Source organism: Lissotriton vulgaris, chromosome 3_1, assembly GCF_964263255.1.
Source record: "Lissotriton vulgaris chromosome 3_1, aLisVul1.2, whole genome shotgun sequence".
NCBI lineage: Eukaryota > Metazoa > Chordata > Amphibia > Caudata > Salamandridae > Lissotriton > Lissotriton vulgaris.
In genome coordinates, this window is record NC_141689.1 from 1,572,788,597 (window position 1) to 1,572,813,588 (window position 24,992).

The following is a 24,992-nucleotide window of genomic DNA, read 5'->3' on the forward strand; positions in this document are numbered from 1 at the left end:
ATCAATGCTAAAGGCCAGTGTATTGTAGCAACTGTTAAATATGAGATAGCTGGGCTCATTTAGAGGAGTTTCCTAATTTTAGGAGGTTGTGCAGTTTGCCTCGGGCTCTAGGTGTTGAAGCACATTATCTCAAGTTCGGCATACATTCCTTGGAAATAGATTGTGATGTATTTAGTATTAAGTGTTTTGTTTCATTAACAAAACAGGAGACTTTGTTTAAGCGTTTGTTCAATTGAACTGCCACCGCAACATGTGGGAGGCAGCAAATAGGTAATCTTTTTTACAAGTATGAGGAGAATTTTAACCCTATGATTGTAAATCAGGAGGAAGTGATAATAGCTCATATAAAAATAACTATAGAGAACCAAATCAATTTTTTTGATGGTGCTGATTGAACTTAATTCGGAGTAAAATGTATTTTCATGCTCTTTGTTAAGATAACGTTATTCCTGGTGTCACTTAACTATGAGTACCCTAAAGCCTACATTGTGTATGCTTCTTGTACTATTTCGGATGGGATTGATATTAAAATGGTGGAACTCAATGTTGATCATCTATATCAATGTATCTATACATCCAGCAACCCACATGTGATATTTTGAATCTTGCTATTGTGTCAAGTCACCTTTGCCTCATGAAAGAACGTCTTTTGAGTCTTTGTTCTTGTAAAGGAATGTACTGTAGTGTAAAGATACTTTATATGTATGGTGATGTTTGTCTAGAACTGTGAATCTCAAATAAACAAAATTGGATGTTATTTTTAAATCACCAAGGCGAGCCTTGGGAATTTATGGGTTGGGATTTTTGTAGCCCAGCATGTTCATCTATTCTACATTCACCTTTCTATCCCCTCCTCATTTTAGAGTATTTATAACGGAATCCTCGAAAGAATACCTGCAGGATGTGTTGTGGCAGTCAGAGAAATATCAAGATGATATCAGTACACGTTTGTTGAAAGGTAATTAAGTGTGTTGTTATATACGGAAATGTATGAAAGCATTTCACAGAACAGTAACTGGATAGGTTTGTCAAGCATTGCAGCATTACGACCCATACTCAGTAAATCAGATCAAACTGTGGGTACTATGTCTCGGGTGATCAATTTACTTACGCTGAAAAAGAGAAATATTTTGGTGAGCATGTTACATTTATGAAGACATTGCGTGAAAGTGTACTTCAAAATATATTTTGCGATATGTTGTGTTGCACTGAAAATAAATGTTCTGTAAAATAGGATCTTCACTGATAAACGTCATAAAAATAGAATAGTCCCACCTATGTGCAGGGACACTTTAACACTCCTTTCTTATATGTAATATTGTAAGTCTATAGGTGGAGGTAGGCCTCTCAGTGTTCCACAATCACTCTAAGTACCGTCAACTTTTCTTTGGGCACCACCTCAACCAAAGTCTGTGCAGCAACATTGATCCTATTGCCTATACCCCATCCTTAGGCTTTAAAACACTTGACAGGGGAGCTGTCAATCACGAGAAGACACCATCAGTCACTGTCAAGGAAAGCAGATCCACTGCAGTCAACATCAAGAGCATCCACATTGATGAGGTTGATAAGTTTGACAGCACCTCTGATGTGGATGCTAAGGCCCTATGTACCATCAGCTTTACTTTGGGCACCACCTCAACCAACGTCTGTGCCAGCAAAATTTAGCCCGTTGCTAACAAGTGACAACCCATCCTTTGGCTTTAAAACACTTGGTAGGGGAGCTGTCAATTATGAGAAGACACCATCAATCACCATCAAGGAAAGCAAAACACTTCAGATAACATCGATACAATCTGCATTGATTAAGTCAATGCATTCATCAGCCTGATCCTTTTCAATTCCTTCAGAAGAAGGTCCTGCTTCACTTTCTACCGAATAGCTATAGTTCTTAGAATGGAGAGTGGGGTACTCGATTCAAAACCCTCTTGAGCCACTGAACCTACCACTAAGACAAGTTATGATACCAAGGAGATCTCCATTGTCTCCCAGATTTAACATGCCACTGCAACCTTCTTCACCAAATTCATACCAGATGTCTCCTCAAGCCACGCTGAAGGGACTAATTAGCGCGAGAACTCCGTCCATCTCTCCCTCCTCTTCATCACACCATTCCTATGAATCATGTACATCATATACTCCAACTTATCCACTGGCTCTCTTACGGCATCGCCTGTGGGAACATCACCAATAGATTATTGAGGTACTTTTTAGGAGGTCTTGATAAGGGGTGCAACAAAATTAAACATTAAAGTCGATGGTCCATGCAGTGGCTATCGGAAAGGCATTCGGAAGTCTAGAGTGGGAAGTTTTACATGGTGTCATACACAGAATGCAGTTAGGACAAGGCTACCTGAAATGGGTCAAGCTGCTCTACACAGGGCCATTAGCCCGAATTAGAACAGGTAATATGTTATGTTATGTTATGTTATGTTAGACAGAGATTTATATAGCGCGCGGCTACTCGGGCAGAGTGTCCCGGCGCTGCACAGATCTGTAAAGAGAAGCAGAGCAGAGAACAAGCGCACTAGAGGCTGAAAAGCCAGGTCTTAAGGTCTTTCCTGAAAGACAGGAGATTATCAGCTTTTCTCAGGGAAAGGGGGAGCTTATTCCAGAGCTGCGGGGCACAGGCTCTGTAGGAGCGACATCCGATGCGTGAGTGCTTTACAGATGGAACGACAGCAAGAGCTTGTGTGGCTGAACGTAACGATCTGGTAGGATGGTAAAACTGAACGTGTTTCCTGAGGTAGACAGCACCGGTGCCGTGTAAGGACTTGAAGGTCAAGGTCAAAGTCTTGAAGATGATACGTTTCCTTACCGGGAGCCAGTGAAGTGCCTCTAGGAGAGACGAGGTGTGAGATCTGCGGCTTAAGCCGAAAATGGCCCTTGCCGCGGAGTTTTGGACAGTCTGCAGACAAAATAGGAGGTATTCTGGGAGACCTAAATAGAGCACATTGGCGTAGTCAAGCCTGGAGCCAATCATTGCTTGTACAGTGATTCTCCTGTGAGCCCGAGACAATAGAGGTAGGAATTTCCTGAGTGTACGTAGCAAGCCAAAACATTGGCCGACTAGGGCAAGGATCTGGGGTTTAAAGGTAAGACCATTGTCGAATTTGACACCCAGATTCTTAGCGATCGCAGTGGGGGAGGAAGGGGGATGCATATCTGCCGGCCACCAGGATTTCCATTGAATGTCAGGAGAGCAGCCAAAAAATATAATTTCAGACTTATCTGAATTACATTTAAGCTGATTCAGCTGAAACCAGGAGAATACCACCTCTAAGCAGCTTTTAATAGAATCACCCGCGAAATCAGAGTTCTTATCGCAGGTAAAAAGCAGCTGCATATCGTCCGCATAGGAGACGATACGCGCGCCAAAGGTCTCCACTAGTTCAGCCAAGGGGAGAGATAGACGTTAAATAAAGTGGGACTAAGAACTGATCCCTGTGGCACTCCCACATCAAGAGATGGAACTGTTGCTGAAAAAGGTGGTGACCAGATCATTTGTTGGCGTTCGGAGAGAAAGGACTTGAGCCAATTGAACACCGTCCCTCTAATTCCGATCTCCTGAAGTCTAAAAAGGAGCCGGTTGTGAGGGACGGTGTCAAAGGCCGCTGAGAGATCTAGTAATACCAGCATTGCCTTCCCTCCGCGATCAGTCACTTCCTTTATGGTCTCAGTTACCTCCAGTAGTGCTGTTTCTGTACTGAGGTTGGAGCGGAAACCTGACTGCGTCTGATGTAGAATGTCATGGGCTTCTAAGAATTTTGACAAGGTGGAATGTACATGCTTTTCGGCGAGTTTGGCAAGGGCAGGAAGCAGAGATATTGGCCTATAGTTAGAGTGTTCTAAAGGGTTCAAATTAGATTTTTTTTTAAGAGGGATGGCATGAGCCTTTTTCCAGGCCTTTGGAACCTCGCCCAAGGTAAAGGAGGCATTGAGGAGAGGATTAATCAGAGGGTTGAGAACGGGGGCCATTTTTGAAAGGATTTTGGCGGGGCAAGGGTCAGAGGGGGAGCCAGATTTCAGTTTTTGCAACAGATCAAGCGAGGCCTCCAGCATCATAGGAGGAAAATCTGAGGAAAATCTGACAGAATGTGGGTGTCCTGTGAAATGTTCGTAATAAATGAAAGGGGGTCAGGAACAATGGCAGGGGCAGTAGGCGGAAAAGATGCCTGGATGTTGAGAATTTTATTGTAGAAGAAGCTAGCCAGCTGATTGACCCAGAGTTCAGATGGAGAGAATTTGAGGTTTGAAGCAAGGGGGGAAGTGAATTCCCTAACGATATTAAATATTTCCTTACTGATGTTACACGCTGAGTCAATTCTTTTAGCAAAGAAAGCCTTTTTGGCTAGTGTGATTTCTTTGTGATAGGCCTTGGTAAGATTTTTAAACGTTATTTTTAACAGGGCGTCATACTTTTTACGCCATAACCGTTCGGCTTTCTTGCAATGTTTCCTTATCTCGTGAAGTTTGGTGGTGAACCAGGGGGCTGAGATACGTTGAGATGTTGAGGATCTGGCTGACATGGGTGCCAATTCATCAAAACGTTGAGCGAGCCAGGACTTAAAGCTAGAGAGGTCCTGCTCAAAATTGCCAGTCCGTGGGCACGGATAAAGTGCTAAGGACTGCTCCAGCATGTCAGTGGTGACACGATGGAAGGATCGGAATGCTGTAGGTTGAGTGCCATTTTCCGTGCAGGGAACTTTAGAGGGACCCACAATATCAAAATTTAATAGAAAGTGGTCTGACCACAACACCGGAAGTGGTGGATAGGATTGGATAGACAGAGACGAAAAAACTTGGTCTAACAAATGGCCTTTAGTATGAGTAGCTACAAAAAAATAGGGTAAAAGATTGAACATGCTAGTAGTATCATTTAATTTGACGTAGTCACTGGCCTCAGGATCGTCCATGTGGATGTTAAAATCTCCAAGAAGAAGAAGATGCTTGTATTTTATTGCAAGAGGGGATAAAGTTTGGTGAAGTTTATCACAAAATGGGCCCAGGTGGCCTGGTGGTCGGTAGACTAAAAGGCCAGCACAGGAATGATGCGGGGAGAAAGATAGGCAGAAGCCAAGTGAATCAACCCCCGGAATATTATTAGTTTCAAGTGCAGAGCAGGTGTATCGTTTGTCTACTACCATTGCCACCCCACCTCCTCTACCCAGCTCTCGGTCTTTCCTGACTATATAATAGTTAGGGGGAAGGGCAGTAGAGATGTCAGGACTGGAGGAGTCGCCTAGCCATGTCTCCGTTAAAAAGAGACATGACGGCTTCTGTTCTGAAAGTAGGTCAAGAGCATGCTTACCAAGAGATCGAGTGTTTAGAAGCATGCATGGATACACGGGGACCTTTGCAGAAGTCTCTCCGGTAGTATCGGTTGAGCCGGGAGTAACTGGTGAAGAAAGCAAGGTTGAAGCGGACCATGCGCAGGTCTCACAGTCCTGCCTAACATTAGCAGGGTCACATAGATGTTTAGCACAACCCGAGCTAGTAGTATTCCCCAGCCTAAGTAGAGTGCCACGATCAAAGGAAATTACCCCCTCAGCAGTGCAACCTACATGGGCTAGGTCAACTGCCATGCCGGGCGCCTCCGGGACGCGGACGGGCTTACCTCAGGCGCACCTCCGGCGCACATAGGGCGCGCCCGCTGCACTCGTCCGCTGCGCGTCCTTGTAGGCATGCTGGATTTATAGGGCGGAGGCAGGTCGCCTGACGCTAAAAACTAGCGTGCCAACCAACTTCCCCCAATATGGCGGCCGCGCTTAGGAGCAGTGTCCAAGATCGAGTGTGGAGTCAGGTAGGTAAACAATGACTCACACACGCTGTGAAAGCTTCAAAGAACACGCGCTATTGAAACAATGTCCAAAGTCAGCAGGGCTACAGTTAAAACACACAGCCACAAGCCCCAAGTTAAAACATGCAAGTAGCAGTATTAAATCACGCTAGTTGCAGACAGCATAAAACAGCATACATTTTAAAAAGATGTGTGCGTGTGTGCAGGTTCCCGGCTGAGCCTCAGGAACAGATCAGAAAGAGGCGGTGAGAAGTCCGACCTTTAAGGTCGCCTGACGCTAAACACTAGCGTGCCAACCAACTTCCCCCAATATGGCGGCCGCGCTTAGGAGCAGCGTCCAAGATCGAGTGTGGAGTCAGGTAGGTAAACAATGACTCACACACGCTGTGAAAGCTTCAAAGAACACGCGCTATTGAAACAATGCCCAAAGTCAGCAGGGCTACAGTTAAAACACACAGCCACGAGCCCCAAGTTTAAACATGCAAGTAGCAGTATTAAATCACGCTAGTTGCAGACAGCATAAAACAGCATAAATTTTAAAAAGATGTGTGCGTGTGTGCAGGTTCCCGGCTGAGCCTCAGGAACAGTACAACAGGAAATATAATATAATACAATATCGGAACAGTACCATGTAGAGCGGGGTACGAGACAGTGATGCCCCTTCTCCTCACTGTTGTTTGCCTTGGCTATGGAGCGACTGTCCTGTTTGGCCAGGACAAACACAACATACCAAGGGATACATCTGGGAACTAGCATACATCATATAGCATTATATGTGGATGACCTCCCGATGTTCCTGGGAAACACAGGCGATGCCTTGGTGGGAGCCAGACACTTAATGGGGGAACTTGGGGAAATATCGGGCTTACATATCAATGGGCAAAAGTCCAAATTATTTCCTCTAACAAAAGATAGGGACCCCTCACCTGAGCTGGGAAGTCTACAATGGGAACCTAGGTGCTTAGAATACTATATAGATATAGATATAGATATAGATATATCATACTTACCCCGATATGTTTGCGTGAAATATGGGGACGGCTAGAAGATCTTTGAAAACCATTTTGGAATTTTGGAGGGACCTCCCGCTAACACTGGGGGGGGGGGAGGGTTTCCCTTTCGGAAAATGGTGGCACTACCACAACTATTATACTTTTTCACTACTCTCCCAATATGGATAACCCCTAGATGGCATGCTGAATTACACTCTTTAGTGGTAAGCTTCCTATGGGGCATGGAATGCAAATGAGTGTCCCTGAAAATATTGCAATGACCAACATCAGAGGGGGCTCTTCCAATCCCTAAGCTTCGAAATATACTACCTGGCTGGCCAACTACAGTGGTTTGCTCGGTGGACAGCAGATCAACAAGTGCCAGAACGAGATGCTGGACCGTTCGTACCAGATTTAAACACATTACTGAGAATGCTGGTGCAAATGGGCAGGGCACCGAAGGGAGAGGTGGGGAGCTGCAAGTAGCACGGCGCTGTTGGAGGGAATGCCTCCAGAAAATGCAGACCCGGGTCCCTTATTCACCGACCTACCCATATCATTGCTGCAACTGTTACCGCACTGGGGCACTGGGAGGGTCTAGGAGACTGGGAGCAAGCTGGGCCATCGCAACTGGGGGATTTGTTCCAGGACGGGGTGATGCTCCAATTTGAAGAACTTAAAGAGAGCTTTGATCTCCATCAAGGGCAATTCTTCCTACATATGGGGGTAGCAACAATGATCAGGGAATATGGGGGGGGGGCGGGACTTTCGGAACCCCCACATCATGAAGCTTGCCGATATATAGGTACGGGAGGCAGTAGGATTAAGGCGGTAAAATGCCTTTATAGAGCACTAGGCAGAGATACTCTTCAACCACTGACCACTCTTTGGTACGGATGGACAGAAGACCTAACTATCCCCCTAGAGGACAAAGAATGGGAAACCATACTAGCCGGGACCCCTAAAGTGTCAAGGAATGCTCGCTTCCAACTAATCAATATTTCATACTACATAGAGATATCTTACCCCGGGACTGATTAATGAATATTCCAATAGAGAGGACATGAGGTGCTCAAGATGTGGAGAACTGGGAGCAAAAATCCTCCATATGCTATGGACATGCCCAGTGCTGGGAGTCTATTTGAGGGGGGTCACTGACACAATTGGGGAGATCATAAAACGACCGATACCGCAGGACCCCGCACCATCTTTGGGACTTATTCCCCCATATCACCCCTCGTCAGCAGGGATAGGCCGTGTTCTGGGGTTGCCGATGGCTGCCAATATCTGCCAGGTATAGTACCACTCCGGCGTGTAGGTGCGGGAGTGCTGACGAGGGGTGATACCCCGAAACACGTGTCCAGGGATGGCGAAGACAGCAAAGATAGCAGAAGATCGAAAGACGATGCATCGCGAACACTCAACTACAATAACCAGAGTCCTTAGGGGCGACACCGCCGGTGTGTGAGTAGTGTGCGACCCCACCCCCATTTGTAACTTTATAGCTCCTCTGAGCTTCGGGCTGACGAGCCTGGGATCCCGCACCTACGCGCTGGAGTGGTACTATACCTGGCAGATATTGGCAGCCAACGGCAACCCCAGAACACGGCCTATCCCTGCTGACGACCGGGTGGTGTATGTGTAACGACCGGATTCTCAGACCAGATAGAATCAGCTCCTCAGAGCACCACCAACCCAGCCTGAACGTAATCACCTCCCTCCTCAGGACCTATTTACAGCAGGTATCTATGCCTTATACCTAAGGATGGGGAAAATTAGCAATATACATGCATAAGTTCTCTACAATATCACACTCACACCAGTTAGTCTCGCGGCAGCTTAGGCCCAGACTAGTCTACCCGAAGGCAGTTCTGATTAGCTACCAATACACACCGACGACAATCAGTGCCCACCAAAGCCACGATCCTGTGGGTATAACAAGCCGCAATCCTGCGGGTATAAGCACCAGTTTCTTCCCTGGTGTTCTCTTGCTTACATCCCAAGCCGCAATCCTGCGGGTATAGGCACCAGTTTCCCTCCTGGTGTTCTCATTAACGCCTCTTACCAACGACGATCACTTTCCTATGAATACCATTGGAAGGAATCTTTCATTAGCTACTAGGGATATAATACTACAATATTATAGATCACACAACGGTTTACCGAATTAGATGATGTACAACCTATTCTTCACTTCAGGGGCCCCTCTCTCCCTCATTGCTCAGTCACTCCTTACCTGACCGGGAATCACGTCCGTTCATGAAAACAATGCCTGACTAGAAGAACAGGTTACCCTGATTGCACAAGAATAAAAGGCACATGCTGGTTCACTAAGAACCGGGGTACTTTATTACAATAATCATAATAACACAATACTATACTATAACATATAGCCTGCAAAGGAAAGTGAAAGGTTAGAATGTGCACACTAGGGGAAAAAGATCGACGTCACCTGATTAATGTGAAGTCTGGATTCAGCAGTCATCTAGGTTCCCTTCTCGTCTGTGCCGTGGCTCGTCTTAAGGTCACACTTCTGCAGTTACGGATACACGTCTGCACCGCTATGCTCTGTCTTCTCTGCTTCCCTCCAAGTCACTGGAACCTTCCTTTCATTAGCTGCTTTCTCTCTGGCTGTTCTGCACTACTCCTCTCTCCTCTCAATCACGGACCATCTTCACTTCTCTGCTTCGATCTTATAACTCAGTCTCACCCACTCTGGTATTCGTTCTCTTGACTAACTGCTTCAATCGGAATGCTCTGATCTTATAGGTCAAAGCTCGCCAGCTGCTGCAGCTAAAATAACTTCAATCTGTCTAAGAGAGTATCAGCTTCTTGGTCTTTCTCAGACTTCAAAATGGCGACTGTCTGCCTGGAAATAATTAATGGCATTGGTGCTAACGGCTAGCTGCCGCCTACAGACTGACTGATTCACTGCCTCATGCTTTCACTAATATGGAAGCTTGTCCCTTCATGGAAAGTTACGGCCAGTAACCTGCCGCCCACCAAATTCTTGTACCTCCCTGTACCAAGGACACGTTCCCAGCCGGCCGGCCTGATGTTGTGTCTTCGGAGTGGAGAAAAATACAGTCTTTCGATAAGGGCCAGCCTGAGCCGGTTCTCTCCAAGCGAACAACACCTCGTAACTAAAACATTACATTTGACCTAAAAGCATCTCAAGCTGCCGGGGCAGAAAGAAAGATGGAGTCTCTCCCGTTTGAGGCCTACAAGGCCCGAAATAAGCATAACTCCATAGAAGGTATACTAACACTCTTGCAAAAGGACGGATAATCACTAATACTAATGAATCTATCCCCTAACATAAGTTTATAAGCCCTGATCTAAGGAAAAGGGTACGGAACTATATTACTATGCCTTGTGAATAGGCCCTGTCTATGGTTCTAATCCTTGCACTAGAATGATAGTAGACTGGAGTCACCTCCAATCATCTTCCCTCAAGGGAGGGCCGAAAAAGTCGGTCAGAACACTTCACCCTTGACTTCAGTCTATTAATCATTCGTTAAATGGAACTCACATCTGTGGAAGAATAATATGAAACAAAACTAACTGATCTATTTCTCGTGCCGAATCTACAGTATTGGAGTAGAGAAGGAATGCACTGAATAAAGCAGCAAATAGCTACTAAGATACTGATAGCAATCATAATACCCCCTAATATCTATCGTAAAGAATGTAAGTCAGGTAACCAATTGAAGAGCCAGTCAAACCAGCCCTGGTCAATGTGTTTTCTAACCTCTTCAGTCAAGTCATGAAGTTTGTCAATATGAGCCTGAATGGATTTAGTGTGATCGGACAACTTAAAACAACAAAGACCTTCAAAATCAGAACAATCATGTCCATGTTTAAGCAAAAGATAATCGATAGCAGCACGATTTTGCAGAATAGCTCTGCGTTCACCCTGGGCGTCTAATAACATGTCAGATAGAATCGTAGAAGTATGATTGATCGATTTGACCATCCAGCAGGCCAACTTCCCTATCGATTTAGCATTATAGACAGCCAATGCTGGAACACCAATAATTGAAATAGCTAAACTAAGGTATTCAGACTTGGAATAGAGATGTAAGGAAGAATCACAATCCTCATGTAACATCATAGCATCACGAACTACACGGGAATAGGCATTAGGATGTGAAGAAAACATCAATAAACTTAATCTAGTGATGGCACAAGGGCCTCCGGAAATATTTGCAGTAATATAGGGCCAGGAGGTATTGCAACATGAAAAAAGCCATCTAGAAGGTAACAACATCGTGCGATAATGGCTAGGGGCAACTACTATACTCTTACAGGTCATATTATTTTTAACAGAAGTACATGACTTTGGAGGTCTTCGGGAGCACAAAGTTCGTTCATGGGCTGAAAAAGAAGTTGCTGCCTTCAGCTTTAAGCGTACACATTCAGTAATTGCATTGGGATCACAAGTAAGGAAAAAACACAAGTCCCCTTGGGTGATATTATATGTAGTGATTTGGGAATGAATTGGGGGCGTCGAATCCGAAAGTATAGTACATAAAGGACAATATTAGTGTGTGGGAAAATCACAGAGAATTATATTGGGCCGGGCATTTGCTATATTAAAAATATGCGTTAAAGTTTCTAACGAAGCGGGGACAGCAACCAAACAGGTCGCTAGAATGTCAATCACCGAACGCATCGGTGTCAGGCAAAAATGTGGAGAATTGGTCACTCGTTTAGCTAAAGTAGTCCAAAAGTTAGATGATGAATCCCACGCAGCAAAGGAACGCGATACTCGGGTTCTCGAATCAACCAAAGTCTGTGGGTTCCCTTCTCTCCCGACGTAGCAGACCAAAAGGAGTCCAACGCCGGCACATCCTGCAGCAACAGTCCAGAGAATGATCTGAAAGAAAATTAAATACAGGCATTATTCATTCTCGTAGGTAACATTTGTCAGCCGGGACAGCTTCCCAGCTATCTTTCCCTGGTCGCATTACTAGAATGGTGTTGTCATGACCAGTTGCAATGATTTCAGCTTGTTCAGGGGGATTTTTAGGCGATTGCACCCACATTCTCGCTCCCGGATTATCCGTAGAGCCAAATCCTTTATGTCCTCGCACAGTTAGCAACGTTGGGGCAGTGCCTTTCCGAATCTCGCCACTGAAAACAGGCATAATTAGCAATTGAGCAACTCGGTCAGTCTTTTGAATCGATAAATCAACCTCACTGCTATTCAGCAGGAGAACCTTAATCTCTCCCTGATAATCACTGTCAATGACTCCTCCGAGTACTTGAATGCCTTTTAAGGCCAGGCCCGATCTAGGGGCAATCAGTCCAAAATTTCCAGTTGGTATACAGACACCAACACCAGTTTCAATGATAGCTCGATCTATACTCTTAATCACAGTGTCATTCATGGCATGCAGGTCTAAGCCTGCGGAACCTGGGGTTGCTCTGCATGGAGCCAGTGCTCTGGGGAAAATTTCCCAGTACATTACAGTATTGCCAATGGAATTGGGTTTTGCATCAACAGCTGGAGGAAACAAACGCATTAAAGGAGATTCAGCATTCAAAAAGGGACGATTGTTTAATATTAACAGTGCTTGAAACAAATAATCTCTCAAATTCTTATATTTATTGTCAGTTAATTTTCGCAATTGTTCTTTTAACAAACCATTCATTCTCTCAATAAGGCCTGATGCCTGTGGATAATATGGTATATGAAACACCCATACAATGTTATTTTCCACACAAAATTCCTGTACCAATCTTCCACGAAAATGGGATGCATTGTCAGATTGAATTTGAAATGGAACACCATAATAGAGCATAATCAATTCCAATGTTTTAATGGTATTCACTTGGGTAGCTTGTTTACAAGGAAAGGCCACTAAAAGGCCACTCTAAGTATCGACAATTGTACAAACCTATTGGCAGTTTTTACTCATAGGGAGTGGACCAATATAATCAATCTGCCAAATTTGAGCAGGCAATTTTCCTCGATGTAAATGACCTCTAACAATTTGTGGTACATTTCGTTGTCTGGAATGTTGACAAATGGGACAATGCAAAATGGTATCTTTAATGAAATTTAAAGGAATATAAATTCCTCGATCGGCGGCCCACCTGCTCGTGGCTCTCTCTCCAAAATGTCCTGCTTTCTGGTGGGCCCATTTCGCCAATCCCGCCAAATCAGAATCTTGCATGTCCACCACTGCCTCAGCAATTTTAGATTTCTCATCTGCAATGTTATGAAAGAATTTGTCAAGGGAGTCTATCGGGGTATGAGCATCCACATGAAAGATTGTCACAGTACTCCGTGGGAGCATTTCCCAAATTTCTTGCCATAATTCTTTTCCCCACAGTTCTTTTGAATGCAATTCCCAATTATGAGAATGCCAAGTTGGTAACCAGACCACCAGTCCATTAGCAGCGGACCAATAATCAGTAAAAATATGACATGTGCCAGGTAATTTCTGTTTCAGAACTTGGTAAACTGCATATAATTCAGCGAATTGACTACTCTTTCCCTCACCGGTTGTACTCAGCAATTTTTGTGTGATGGGATTATAGGGCACTGCCTTCCAATGCCGTTTCTCTCCTATGAACCTTGCTGAACCATCCGTAAACCACACATGTTTTCTGTCCTCCACGGACAAATCATCAAATGGCTTACCCCACTTAACAGGAGATTCCTGTACTAAAGGTACAGAGCAATCACTCCCAGTCACAATCGATGGCGCCTGCGCCATTTGCTCATGTAAAGATGCTACACCTTTCGGACCCACACGCGCCCTATCTTGAATGTACCACTTCCACTTAATCACACTCGCTTCTTGAGCATGTCCAATTCGATGAGTTTTCGGCGAACTCAAAACCCACTGCATAATAGGAATTTCAGGTCTCAAAATCACATCATGTCCCAAAGTCAATTGCTCAGTATCCACCAGAGCCCAGTAACATGCAAGCAACTGTTTCTCAAAAGGTGTATAACGCTCACCAGCCTCAGGTAACTTTTTGGTCCAGAAACCCAATGGTACTTTTTGTCTGCCTTGTTTTTGCCACAAACTCCAATTTGCATAAAGACCTTGCACGGACACATTCAAATCCACATCACCATCGCACACAGGCCATAAGTCCAAAGCATACTGAATCGCTTCTTTTGCCAAATTGAACGCATCTTGCTGTGGTTCACTCCATTCAAACACATTCTTTTTGGGAGTGACTCGATATAAAGGGGCCAGTATCTGACTCAAATGTGGAATATGTTGGCGCCAGAAACCAAACAAACCAATGAAGCTCTGGGCTTCTTTCCTATTTCTTGGGACTGCAAAATCCAAAACTTTTTGTTTAACCTGTGGAATCACCTCTCAATGACCTTCATGCCAATTAATGCCTAAAAATTTTACACTTTGAGATGGACCTTGTAGCTTATCGGGATTAATTTCCCAACCTTTCTCACGTAGGCACTCAAGGGTCTGATCTAATTGGGTCTGAACTTGATCTTGTGTTTCACCTTGAATCAAAATGTCGTCAATATAATGACATATCTGAATTTGCGGGTGTACAGGTACTTCGGACAAATGTTCCGCCACCAGCCGGTGACAGATCGTAGGACTGTGTACATAGCCTTGGGGAAGACTTCTAAACATCATTTGACGTCCATTCCATGTAAAACTGAATTGTTCCTGACACTCGGGGCAATCGGAATTGAAAAGAAAGCATTAGCAATATCAATGGACGCATACCATGTACCTGGATGCTTTTGGATTCCTTCAATTAAAGTAATAATATCTGGTACTGCAACAGTCAAAGGAGGTGTATGTTTGTTCAGCTCGTGATAATCAACAGTCATGCGCCAAGAATTATCACTCTTACGCACGGGCCAAACGGGATTATTCCAAGCAGAAGTAACCGGAGTTATAACTCCTGCATCAACCAAATCCTGAATAGTGGCACTAATCTCTTCATGGCCACCTGGGATACGATATTGCTTCTGAGAAACAACTTTTGTAGCCTGAGGGATTTTTATGGCGGGCATTCATAAACGACCAACCCGTACGGGTCTGGACGATATATAATGTTTAGTTCCAAATTGATAACAGCCGTCATCCAAATGCAAAGTCATTCCTTTTAGAATGTCAATTCCAATTATGTACTCCAAGAGTGGTACAACTAATACAGAATATTCTTTTCGGGGAATTCTGCCTATTCTCATTTCAAGTGCAGTTTGCACTGCGGGAGTTTCCTTTCCACCTAAACCAGTAATTGTGAAAAATTGGCCTTTGAATTTCTTTGATTTTCCATGAATAAGAGTGGCCTCCGCTCCTGTATCTACCAATGCTCGGGCCCTTTGGATATTACGATGTTTCCAAAAAATTTCAATATCTACATAGGGTCTATTGTCTTTGTGAGCCCACCTGCGTACTGGAGCTTGACCTATTTCCTAGTCATTTTTACTACGTTCTGTCAACCAGGACAAATCAGGGTAAATGCTCTCATATTTTTTGGGTATCAAAACATCATGTTCATATCCATCTCCATTACGAAATGGATTCCTGTCATCTGTATGGTACTGTGAGTTTCGATCGGAAAGTCTATGTCGATCCTCCCTTTTCCTCAACTCAGGAGACTGATCCCTTTCATCTCTATATCTGTTGAAGACACGATCATCTCTCCCCCTTTCTTTTTCCCCCTCACGCCCCCTCTCCTTCTCACGACGAGGGGACACATCACGCTCATACCGCCGCTCACCACGACGATCAGGATCCACACGACGCCTGTCGTCACCACTGTCATCAGAACAACCGCGATCACAATCATTCTTTCGCACACGTCGGGCACCCTCCTTACGATCCAAACCACGCTTGCGAAACATCTCCCACAGGCGATTATTAGGTTCACCATCAATGTCTTCCTTTTTCACACCATCATCCAACAGTGCAAGAAACATATCACGTCTAGAAAATGTATAATCTCCAGCAGTACGACCCTCCGGTCTAGACTGTCTCTCAGGTTTAAACCAGTCACCCAACTCACCAAGTTGACGGACAGATTCAAGCACCATAGATAAAGCATTGCCAGTTTGATTGATTAACAAAGTCATCATAACCTGTTTATAAGCAACAGGGGATGAACGGATAATGCGATTCCGCACAGAAGATGTCAATAAACCATCCAACAACCTGTCAGCAGTACTGAGAAAAATTGCAGTTTTCATCACCTCCTCTTTCAATCGCTGCGCCGCATCGCGCAAAGTATACCACGGCTTGTCATTGACAGGCCAGTCAGATTCAGTAGGATATTTATGATTGCAGCCATCAGTCGCCAACTGGAGTAGACTAATCTGGCCAGCACCATTAAAATTTCGAAAATTATCTTGTACAGTAGAATCGGAACTCAAAGAGCAAAATTTCAAGGCATCTCCTGCATCCAACATGATACCCGCAGCGCCCAATTCATAAAGGCGCACCATCCACGTAAGCAAAGCCTCACCAGGCCGTTGTCAAAATCGTTGCAAAATGTCACTAACTTCCTGTTGAGTAAAGTCTTCCAAACTATCTAAAGCAATACCATTAGGATTACCAGGAGCTTGTTGCAATTTGCGTCGAAAAACCGGATGGGCAGAAACCTCCGGATGAGCATCCGAGGAAGCCCGATCCATAGATTTAGAAGAACAATCAGAATGAGAAACGTCATTAGAATGGGACGAGCGACCATCGTCGCCAGGACCATCATGTTTGTCACAAGAAGTAGATTTACAGTCACGTCCGGAGCGAGAAGAGTCGCGCCTGTCAGACTCCTCAGCCGAGGAACCAGAATCATTTGAGTCCCAGATATTACCATCCCATTCATCGGGGTTCCAATCCAGTCCGGCTTTCGCCACGACCAGACGCACTTTCCGTTTACAAACACGACCGCGACGATGCCTATATTTGTATTTCGCAATCCGAACAGCAGCCCTTTCGGCAATTGTCTGATAAGTTTCAAGTTTGTCGGCAAGCAATTTATTTTGACATCGCAAAAGAGTATGCGCATTTTGCACTTCAACAAACTTTTCCTCCATATCCACAAATCGTTGCTGTAACTTTAAAAATTTCTCATGTACAATCCTGTACGCAGTCAAAATAATCCAACCTCTGCGTCCTAAAATAGGAAGCTCCTCACCCTTCACTACTGGTGCCTTCTGCAAGCAAGAAATCACATCAGCCGGCTCAGCCAGCTCCAAACAAGAAGTCCAATTCTCACTCAAACCAGTAGAATCGGCCCACTCACGGGCCAAGACCTCGTAAGGTGTCGATTCCCAGCCGGGAATTTCAACAGGCAATTTGAAAGTAGATTTCGACTTCCGTGAAAACATATTGACAAACCAAAAAGATATATACAACTATGAACAAATAATATACAAAATAAACCACGTACGAGCCGAGCGCAAACCAACAAGATAAAAACAATACAGCGCACACAGGCTTTGTAAACAGTTTGTGACGCCAGATGTAACGACCGGATTCTCAGACCAGATAGAATCAGCTCCTCAGAGCACTACCAACCCAGCCGGAACGTAATCACCTCCCTCCTCAGGACCTATTTACAGCATCTATGCCTTATACCTAAGGATGGGGAAATTAGCAATATACATGCATAAGTTCTCTACAATATCACACTCACACCAGTTAGTCTCGCGGCAGCTTAGGCCCAGACTAGTCTGCCTGAAGGCAGTTCTGATTAGCTACCATTACACACCGATCACAATCAGTGCCCACCCAAGCCACGATCCTGTGGGTATAACAAGCCGCAATCCTGCTGGTATAAGCACCAGTTTCTTCCCTGGTGTTCTCTTGCTTACATCCCAAGCCGCAATCCTGCGGGTATAAGCACCAGTTTCCTCCCTGGTGTTCTATTACTTACATCCCAAGCCGCAATCCTGCGGGTATAGGCACCAGTTTCCCTCCTGGTGTTCTCATTAACGCCGCTTACCAACGACGATCACTTTCCTATGAATACCATTGGAAGGAATCTTTCATTAGCTACTAGGGATATAATACTACAATATTATAGATCACGCAACGGTTTACCGAATTAGATGATGTACAACCTATTATCCACTTCAGGGGCCCCTCTCTCCCTCATTGCTCAGTCACTCCTTACCTGACCGGGAATCACGTCCGTTCATGAAAACAATGCCTGACTAGAAGAACAGGTTACCCTGATTGCACAAGAATAAAAGGCACATGCTGGTTCACTAAGAACTGGGGTACTTTATTACAATAATCATAATAACACAATACTATACTATAACATATAGCCTGCAAAGGAAAGTGAAAGGTTAGAATGTGCACACTAGGGGAAAAAGATCGACGTCTCCTGATTAATGTGAAGACTGGATTCAGCAGTCATCTAGGTTCCCTTCTCGTCTGTGCCTTGGCTCGTCTTAAGGTCACACTTCTGCAGTCACGGATACACGTCTGCACCGCTATGCTCTGTCTTCTCTGCTTCCCTCCAAGTCACTGGAACCTTCCTTTCATTAGCTGCTTTCTCTCTGGCTGTTCTGCACTACTCCTCTCTCCTCTCAATCACGGACCATCTTCACTTCTCGGCTTCGATCTTATAACTCAGTCTCAGCCACTCTGGTATTTGTTCTCTAGACTAACTGTTTCACTCAGAATGCTCTGATCTTATAGGTCAAAGCTCGCCAGCTGCTCCAGCTAAAATAACTTCAATCTGTCTAAGAGAGTATCAGCTTCTTGGTCTTTCTTGGACTTCAAAATGGCAACTGTCTGCCTGGAAATAATTAATGGCATTGATGCTAACGGCTAGCTGCCGCCTACAGACTGACTGATTCACTGCCTCATGCTTTCACTAATATGGAAGCTTGTCCCTTCATGGAAAGTTACGGCCAGTAACCTGCCGCCCACCAAATTCTTGTACCTCCCCGTACCAAGGACACTTTCCCAGCCGGCCGGCCTGATGTTGTGTCTTCGGAGTGGAGAAAAATACAGTCTTTCGATAAGGGCCAGCCTGAGCCGGTTCTCTCCAAGCGAACAACACCTCGTAACTAAAACATTACATTTGACCTAAAAGCATCTCAAGCTGCCGGGGCAGAAAGAAAAATGGAGTCTCTCCCGTTTGAGGCCTACAAGGCCCGAAATAAGCATAACTCCATAGAATGTATACTAACACTCTTGCAAAAGGACGGATAATCACTAATACTAATGAATCTATCCCCTAACATAAGTTTATAAGCCCTGATCTAAGGAAAAGGGTACAGAACTATATTACTATGCCTTGTGAATAGGCCCTGTCTATGGTTCTAATCCTTGCACTAGAATGATAGTAGACTGGAGTCACCTCCAATCATCTTCCCTCAAGGGAGGGCCGAAAAAGTCGGTCAGAACAGCATGCAAGCCTGGAACCTCCCATGGGGGTAAGACTTGGATCGGACCAGCTCATAGGGGGGTCACACCGAGTTTGGTATTGGTACTTTCTTGGGGAACTGAACAATAGCTGACTCTAAGCCAGCGGATCAGTGGACCCTACCGCATAATATTTCTCTCCCCACTTGTTCTGTGAGGAGGTGATAAGGGAGTTGGTGGGGAGTCCTGTGGGTACAGTGTGCTTGGTCTAATTGGAAACCCTGATAGTGACCATGGTCAAACCACGAGTGAGCAAGAAAGGTCCCGCCGATGTGGAGCCTCGCGGCGACCCACAAGAATGTGAGGAGGTATTGGGGACCTTGGCAGTGCACATGACCACAATTCTGAAGGTGATAAAAGGCACAAAATAATCTTGGAAGCCCATATTGCTCAAGTAGAAGGAGAAGTGGGGCTCCTCAGAGAGTACCCGCGGAAGCTAGCTGACTGCATCAAGGAGACTGGGGTCACCTTAGAGACAACCATGTCGCAAATGAATTACCTCAACCAGAGGGTCTCAATCATGGCTACCAAACTTAAAGATGCGGAGGGCAGATCTCACATCATAATGTGCGCTGGGAGGGGATTCCATAAAAAGCAGAGTGGCCATCATGGTAACTCTATGTTTTGGACTGGCCGGCTGGGACAGTTCAGAGGGGAGTTTCCTCAAAATTATTTTCCGGCAAACGTGCTTACAGGGTCCAAGTGTGCCCCCTTCTGCCTGGTGCAAGCCCTCGTCCAATTATAGCACATTTGATGAACTTCTGGGACGGGGATGTGCTCCTCGAGGCAGCGAGGTAGCATGGGCCCTGGACAATTGATGGGCAAGAGGTAAACCTGTACCCAAACATACTACCTTAGTTCGAAAACAGAGATGGGCTTATGTCCTGGTGAAAAGGTCATATGTCAGCTGAACTTGAAATATGCACTCCTCTAGCCAACATGACTGAGGATGAAACACAGTGGAAAGATGCACTTCGTGGCTACACCTCAAGAAGTCTGGGAGTGGCTTGAGATGCAGGGCCTGTGCCATGGCAGATTGCTGGACAATGAGCTATGGGATGGCTGGGAGAAGCTGATGAATAATCACAGCAACAACAGGAGGTGTAGCACGCCTCTTTGACTCTGGAACAGATGAAAGCTGCTCAGGTCAAATCAGTGTTTGAGAATAAACAAAACAGACACACCTTGAATAAGTGCCATGCCCTGGCAACGGAGGGAAGCGGTAGTTGGTCGGACCACACAGTGACGAATCGAGACTCTGGAGACGAACAGTTGCCAGTTGTGACACCTGTGATGGTGGATCAGTTGAGCAAGGCTGGACTAGCACAGGAACAGGCCCGCTGCGGGCTGAACCGTTTGAACCAGAGATGGTCTCCAGCCGATAGGGAATTTGTTGCACACTCTGTCCTGGAGGACCTATTTTACTATAGATGCAGCCTAAATATTATGGCTGTAGACCATCATTAGGTTTGGGGATTATACATACCATGTGTTGGGGGGTGTATTGTTCTACAATCACGCCACGGTACAGTGGGGTGGAGGGGTTGTTATGGTTTGGTGTTACTTTTAATGTTTCTTTGTCTGTTTTTACATCACGGAATAATAATGTGCTTTGTTCAATCACTCACTGGGTCCAAGGACATGGGTGGACTATAGAATAGAGACATGCCACGGTACAACCCACACAGATGTCGATAGTGACATGGAATGTTAATGGGTTGGGTAACAAGGTAAAAAGAGGGCTGGTCCATAAAGCATTATCCCTATATTAACCTGACATTGTTCACCTGCAAGACACCAATTTTGTGGATGCACAACATTGAAGTATGGGAAGGGGCAAGTACAAGTTAATTGGACATGCACAGTACACATCCGGGTCTAGGGGTGTCTGTGCTTATCTGTAGGTCCCTTCCATTCCATATGCTGCTGTGTGCGCTCATGGGCTGATGCGCATGGGTGCAATATAGCAATTTTGGGTGAGTATGACAGTCTACCTCTGCTACTATTTAATGTTTATGTACCTCCTGGGTTACAGAGAATCACACTTCAACGGGTGGGTGGTGTCCTGGCTGAGGTGCAACATCCATACAAAATTGTGGGGGGAACTTCAATTTAGTACTGGACACACACCTGGATAGCACTTGTATGAAAGTGGAAGGGGGGACGACAAGGGGCAGACAGGAGGCTTCGAGCAAGCACTGGGATTGAGTGATATCTGGAGGGTCCTGTGTGGGCAGGAAAGGGAAGGGGATACTCATTCTACTCTGGTTCCCATGGAGTTCATTTGTGGTTGAATTATTTTTTCACAACAACTGGGGAGAGGATTTTGCCTAACGGCTAGGGCGCACACCAAATGACTGGTTTAAAGACGGAAAAATCGGAGGAGGAGGTGTCTTTGACTCTGAGTTAATTGCAAGCAAGTAGGACCCCGAGCCTTAACGGGATTCCGTTGGAATTCTTCCGTAAAGTTAGCAAGTGGACAAACCAGCCTGTGTGCAGCCTTTGTGGAAGCGTTTTGGACAGGTGAACTCCCAGCTGAAATGCTTCAGCAACAATAACTCTAGTACCCAAGCCCATGAAGCTTATAGATAGGTGTGAATTGTACCACCCCATATCACTAATAAATGTGTATTTCAAAGTCTTGGCCAAACTTCTAGTTACTAGATTGAGAAAGGTTGTAACAACACTGGTGCACGTAGATAAAAATGGGTTTATTCCTGGTCGCTCGACTGCATTGAATTTGTGGATTGGCCATGGGGTTGCCATTCCTTTACGCAGTCCTGGAAAGAATGGATTTGCCCCCAAATACCAGATATGGATCCAGCTACTTCATGATAGGCCAAGTGCAAAAGCGAAGATTAATGGCTGCCCCTACCGGGAGTTTCACGTTGTGTAGGTGTACAGGTCAGGCTGCCCTTTGTCACTTATTCTGTTTCCACTGGCTATAGAGGGTCTGCCAGAATGGATGAGGGTGGATGTGCAGATCTGGGGCTGGCCGGGCCGATCCGGTAGGGAGGAAAGAATCTCCCAGTATGCGGATGATATTTTGTTATATCTGACCCATGTGCCTACGTACAAGGTTGAAGGATGTCTGTCAGGTCTTTGGTGAGGTCTCTGCGTTTGCTATAAACTGGGAGAAATCCTTACTGTTTCCAATTGGAGAAGTGTGGCTCAATGGTTAGAGTGGCAGACCCTGATGCAGAGGTCTAGCCCAGGACCAGTGTTCAATTCCCGCCTTGGCTGGTCTTGTGCTCAATTTCCGCGGAGCTGATAAATCTCGCCTTGGTGCCTATTCTAATCATGGGTCTCACTATGCAACTCTGAGCAATAGCTTGCTTAATCACCACAATGGCCCCAACAACGCTAGGATGCCTGGCTTCACCTTGGGGGTGCCCAGGAGTGGGCACTTCACAGGGAAAAGCCAGGAAGGGTTCCACAGCGGTATGCGTACAAGCGCCTGAGATACCCCTTCGGGGGTCGATTCGGTGCGCTATACAAATACTATTACATTTACATTTACAATAGGCAGCTAGGATTGGGGCAAGCCACTGGCCCAACCATTTAGAGTGGAGATGATTAAATTGAAATATTTAGGCATATGGGTCACCAGGATCACGGAACAGTATAATAATGCAAATCTGGCCCCCTTGCTGGCGCGCTTTGAACAATTTGTAAAGCCATGACAATCTTTGCCGATTTCCCTGTGGGGAAGGTGGAAATGTTTGAAATGCTGGCTCTACTGTTTCTGCTATATACTTCAGAACTCTCCATAGAGACTCCTGGGTGCCCTCTTTGTGCAAGTTGATGTGTTGGTGCACGCCCTGTTATGGGAGGGTGGGCTTGCGAGACTGGCACTCACTGCACCCCTCCAACGGTCTAAATATGAAGGGGGATAGCTTTGCTGAATATTCATAAGTACTATGAGGCTGTGTAGGTTTGTGTGGTCAATTACTGGGCATATGCTCACCGGGGAGATCCGGCGTTCTCGATTGATCGCCAGGCTCTGGGGAATAGGAGCTTGTGTCTGGTTATAGAACTGGTGGTTCAGACCTGGAGGAAGTTAACTTAAGAAATGGGATGGGACATTCGACTGACCCCTAGAACACCATTGTAGGAGTGGTCCAGGCTCCCAAGAGTGAAAGCCTTGAAGGGTTTTCGAGGTTGGGTCAACATTGACAATTCGACCCTGGTGGAGGTCTTTGAAGCTAATCGGGTGGTCCCTTTTGCTCATTTGCAAATGGAATGCCGATTGCCTGCCATGCAGTGGCTGAAATACACCCAATTGAGGACACCTCTTCAGCACTGCATCCCCTCTGATGTGGAGATACAGGAGGACTCTCAGTTGGAGATGAGATTGTTGGATAGATCAGAAAGGCAACAGTTGACTTCCCTAGCATATGTGACCTTAATGAGGAACACACAATCCTCCTTGTCTGGCCTGCAGAATAAATGGTCACAAGATTGTGAAGACCGTGATGATGATGACTGGAGAGAGACAGAGAGGATGAAGGTGGCCATTCCGGCTTCTCTCTGCCTTATCCAAATTAAAATTTTACATAGAGTTTACTACACGTGTACGGTGCTTTACAGAGTGGGCAGGGTGGCAAATGCAGATTGTCTTAGGGGGCGTGGACAGGAGGGCACTTTCTATCATACGCTCTAGAGCACCTTAAAGTTGGGAACTTCTGGGAGGTGGTAAGGGAAACATTGGAAGGTGCACAAGGGATACCTCCGGGGCTTCAGCCTGGCCTGGCCTGGCGTTGCTGGATAAATGGGGGCAGACTTATCATATGCGATACCACAAACTGTTAGTCAACCTTGGATGCATGTTGGCAAAACGGGATATCACCATGAACAGGGGCTTGGGGACTGTTCCTCAGCATTAAGAATGGCTTGATGGCATAGACTACTGTAAAGTACTGGAAAAGGAAATCTTCCATGGTAGGGGCTGAGAATGGAAATATGAGAAAATCTAGGGCGGCTGGTTCTCTGGGTTTGGTTGAAGGGGGCATCCTCAGGGGCGACACCTGCGATCTCAGGGAGAGTTCAGGCGGCACAAGTTTTAGAAGTGGTAGCCTCCCACCGCTCTTACCTGCAGTCTCGGGGCGGGCAATTCCCCCCACTGTTCAATCGGCTGCCGCCGCGCGGCAAATGCAACAGAGATCTCGCCAGCACCCCGCCACTGAGGGCTTCATTCTCAATTATGTTCCAAACTATTATGATATTTGCTGGAAATGCACCATTCGATCAGCCAATAAGGGCTACTAAGGATGCAACTCAACCTCTGCTCTTAATTTACCCACAGCCCACAAGGGAATTTAATGCTGGGGTTCTCTTTTCAGTCGCTCACATGGGAAATGTGCGCTTGCAATCCTCGGACATCCCAGTAACCTGGACTGGTTTGTGGCCATGTCCATGGAGCACGTCTCTGTTTGCTGGTCCCCTCCCCTTCATCTCGGATTCGGAACATCTGTCTACTCATCCTTGCCCATGGGATAGCCTGATTAGTGAGGTGTGGCGATCTCTCCTTTAGTATCAGGTTTTAGTTTAATTCCCTGTTACATGGGAGCCTCTATTTTACGCGGCGCAGAAAAGTCCACCCACCTCCTGAGCCGGGTTATGGGTAATGGAACGATGCATGAGCAATACATGGTTAAATCTGAGTCTTATACTTGTTTCTAAAAATGTAAATGATATAGCACACATGACCAAGATATTAAAACAGATATAGCTCTTCTACAAAAGACACGTCTTAATGAGAATGTTGCCAATATATAAATTGGAAATCGTTTAGACAGGCCATGAGACCTA

General features: G+C 45.6%; 1 protein-coding gene across 1 annotated transcript in view; it reads left to right on the forward strand.

Moving 5' to 3' along the window:
• The window catches only part of SHOC1 (shortage in chiasmata 1), a 1,715,507-nt gene that overhangs the window by 556,280 nt on the left and 1,134,235 nt on the right, over positions 1-24,992 (forward strand). Inside the window, exon 10 of the mRNA XM_086963751.1 lies at positions 864-958. Within this exon, the coding sequence (XP_086819877.1) occupies positions 864-958 (95 nt within the window). The remainder of the gene's footprint in view (positions 1-863; positions 959-24,992) is intronic.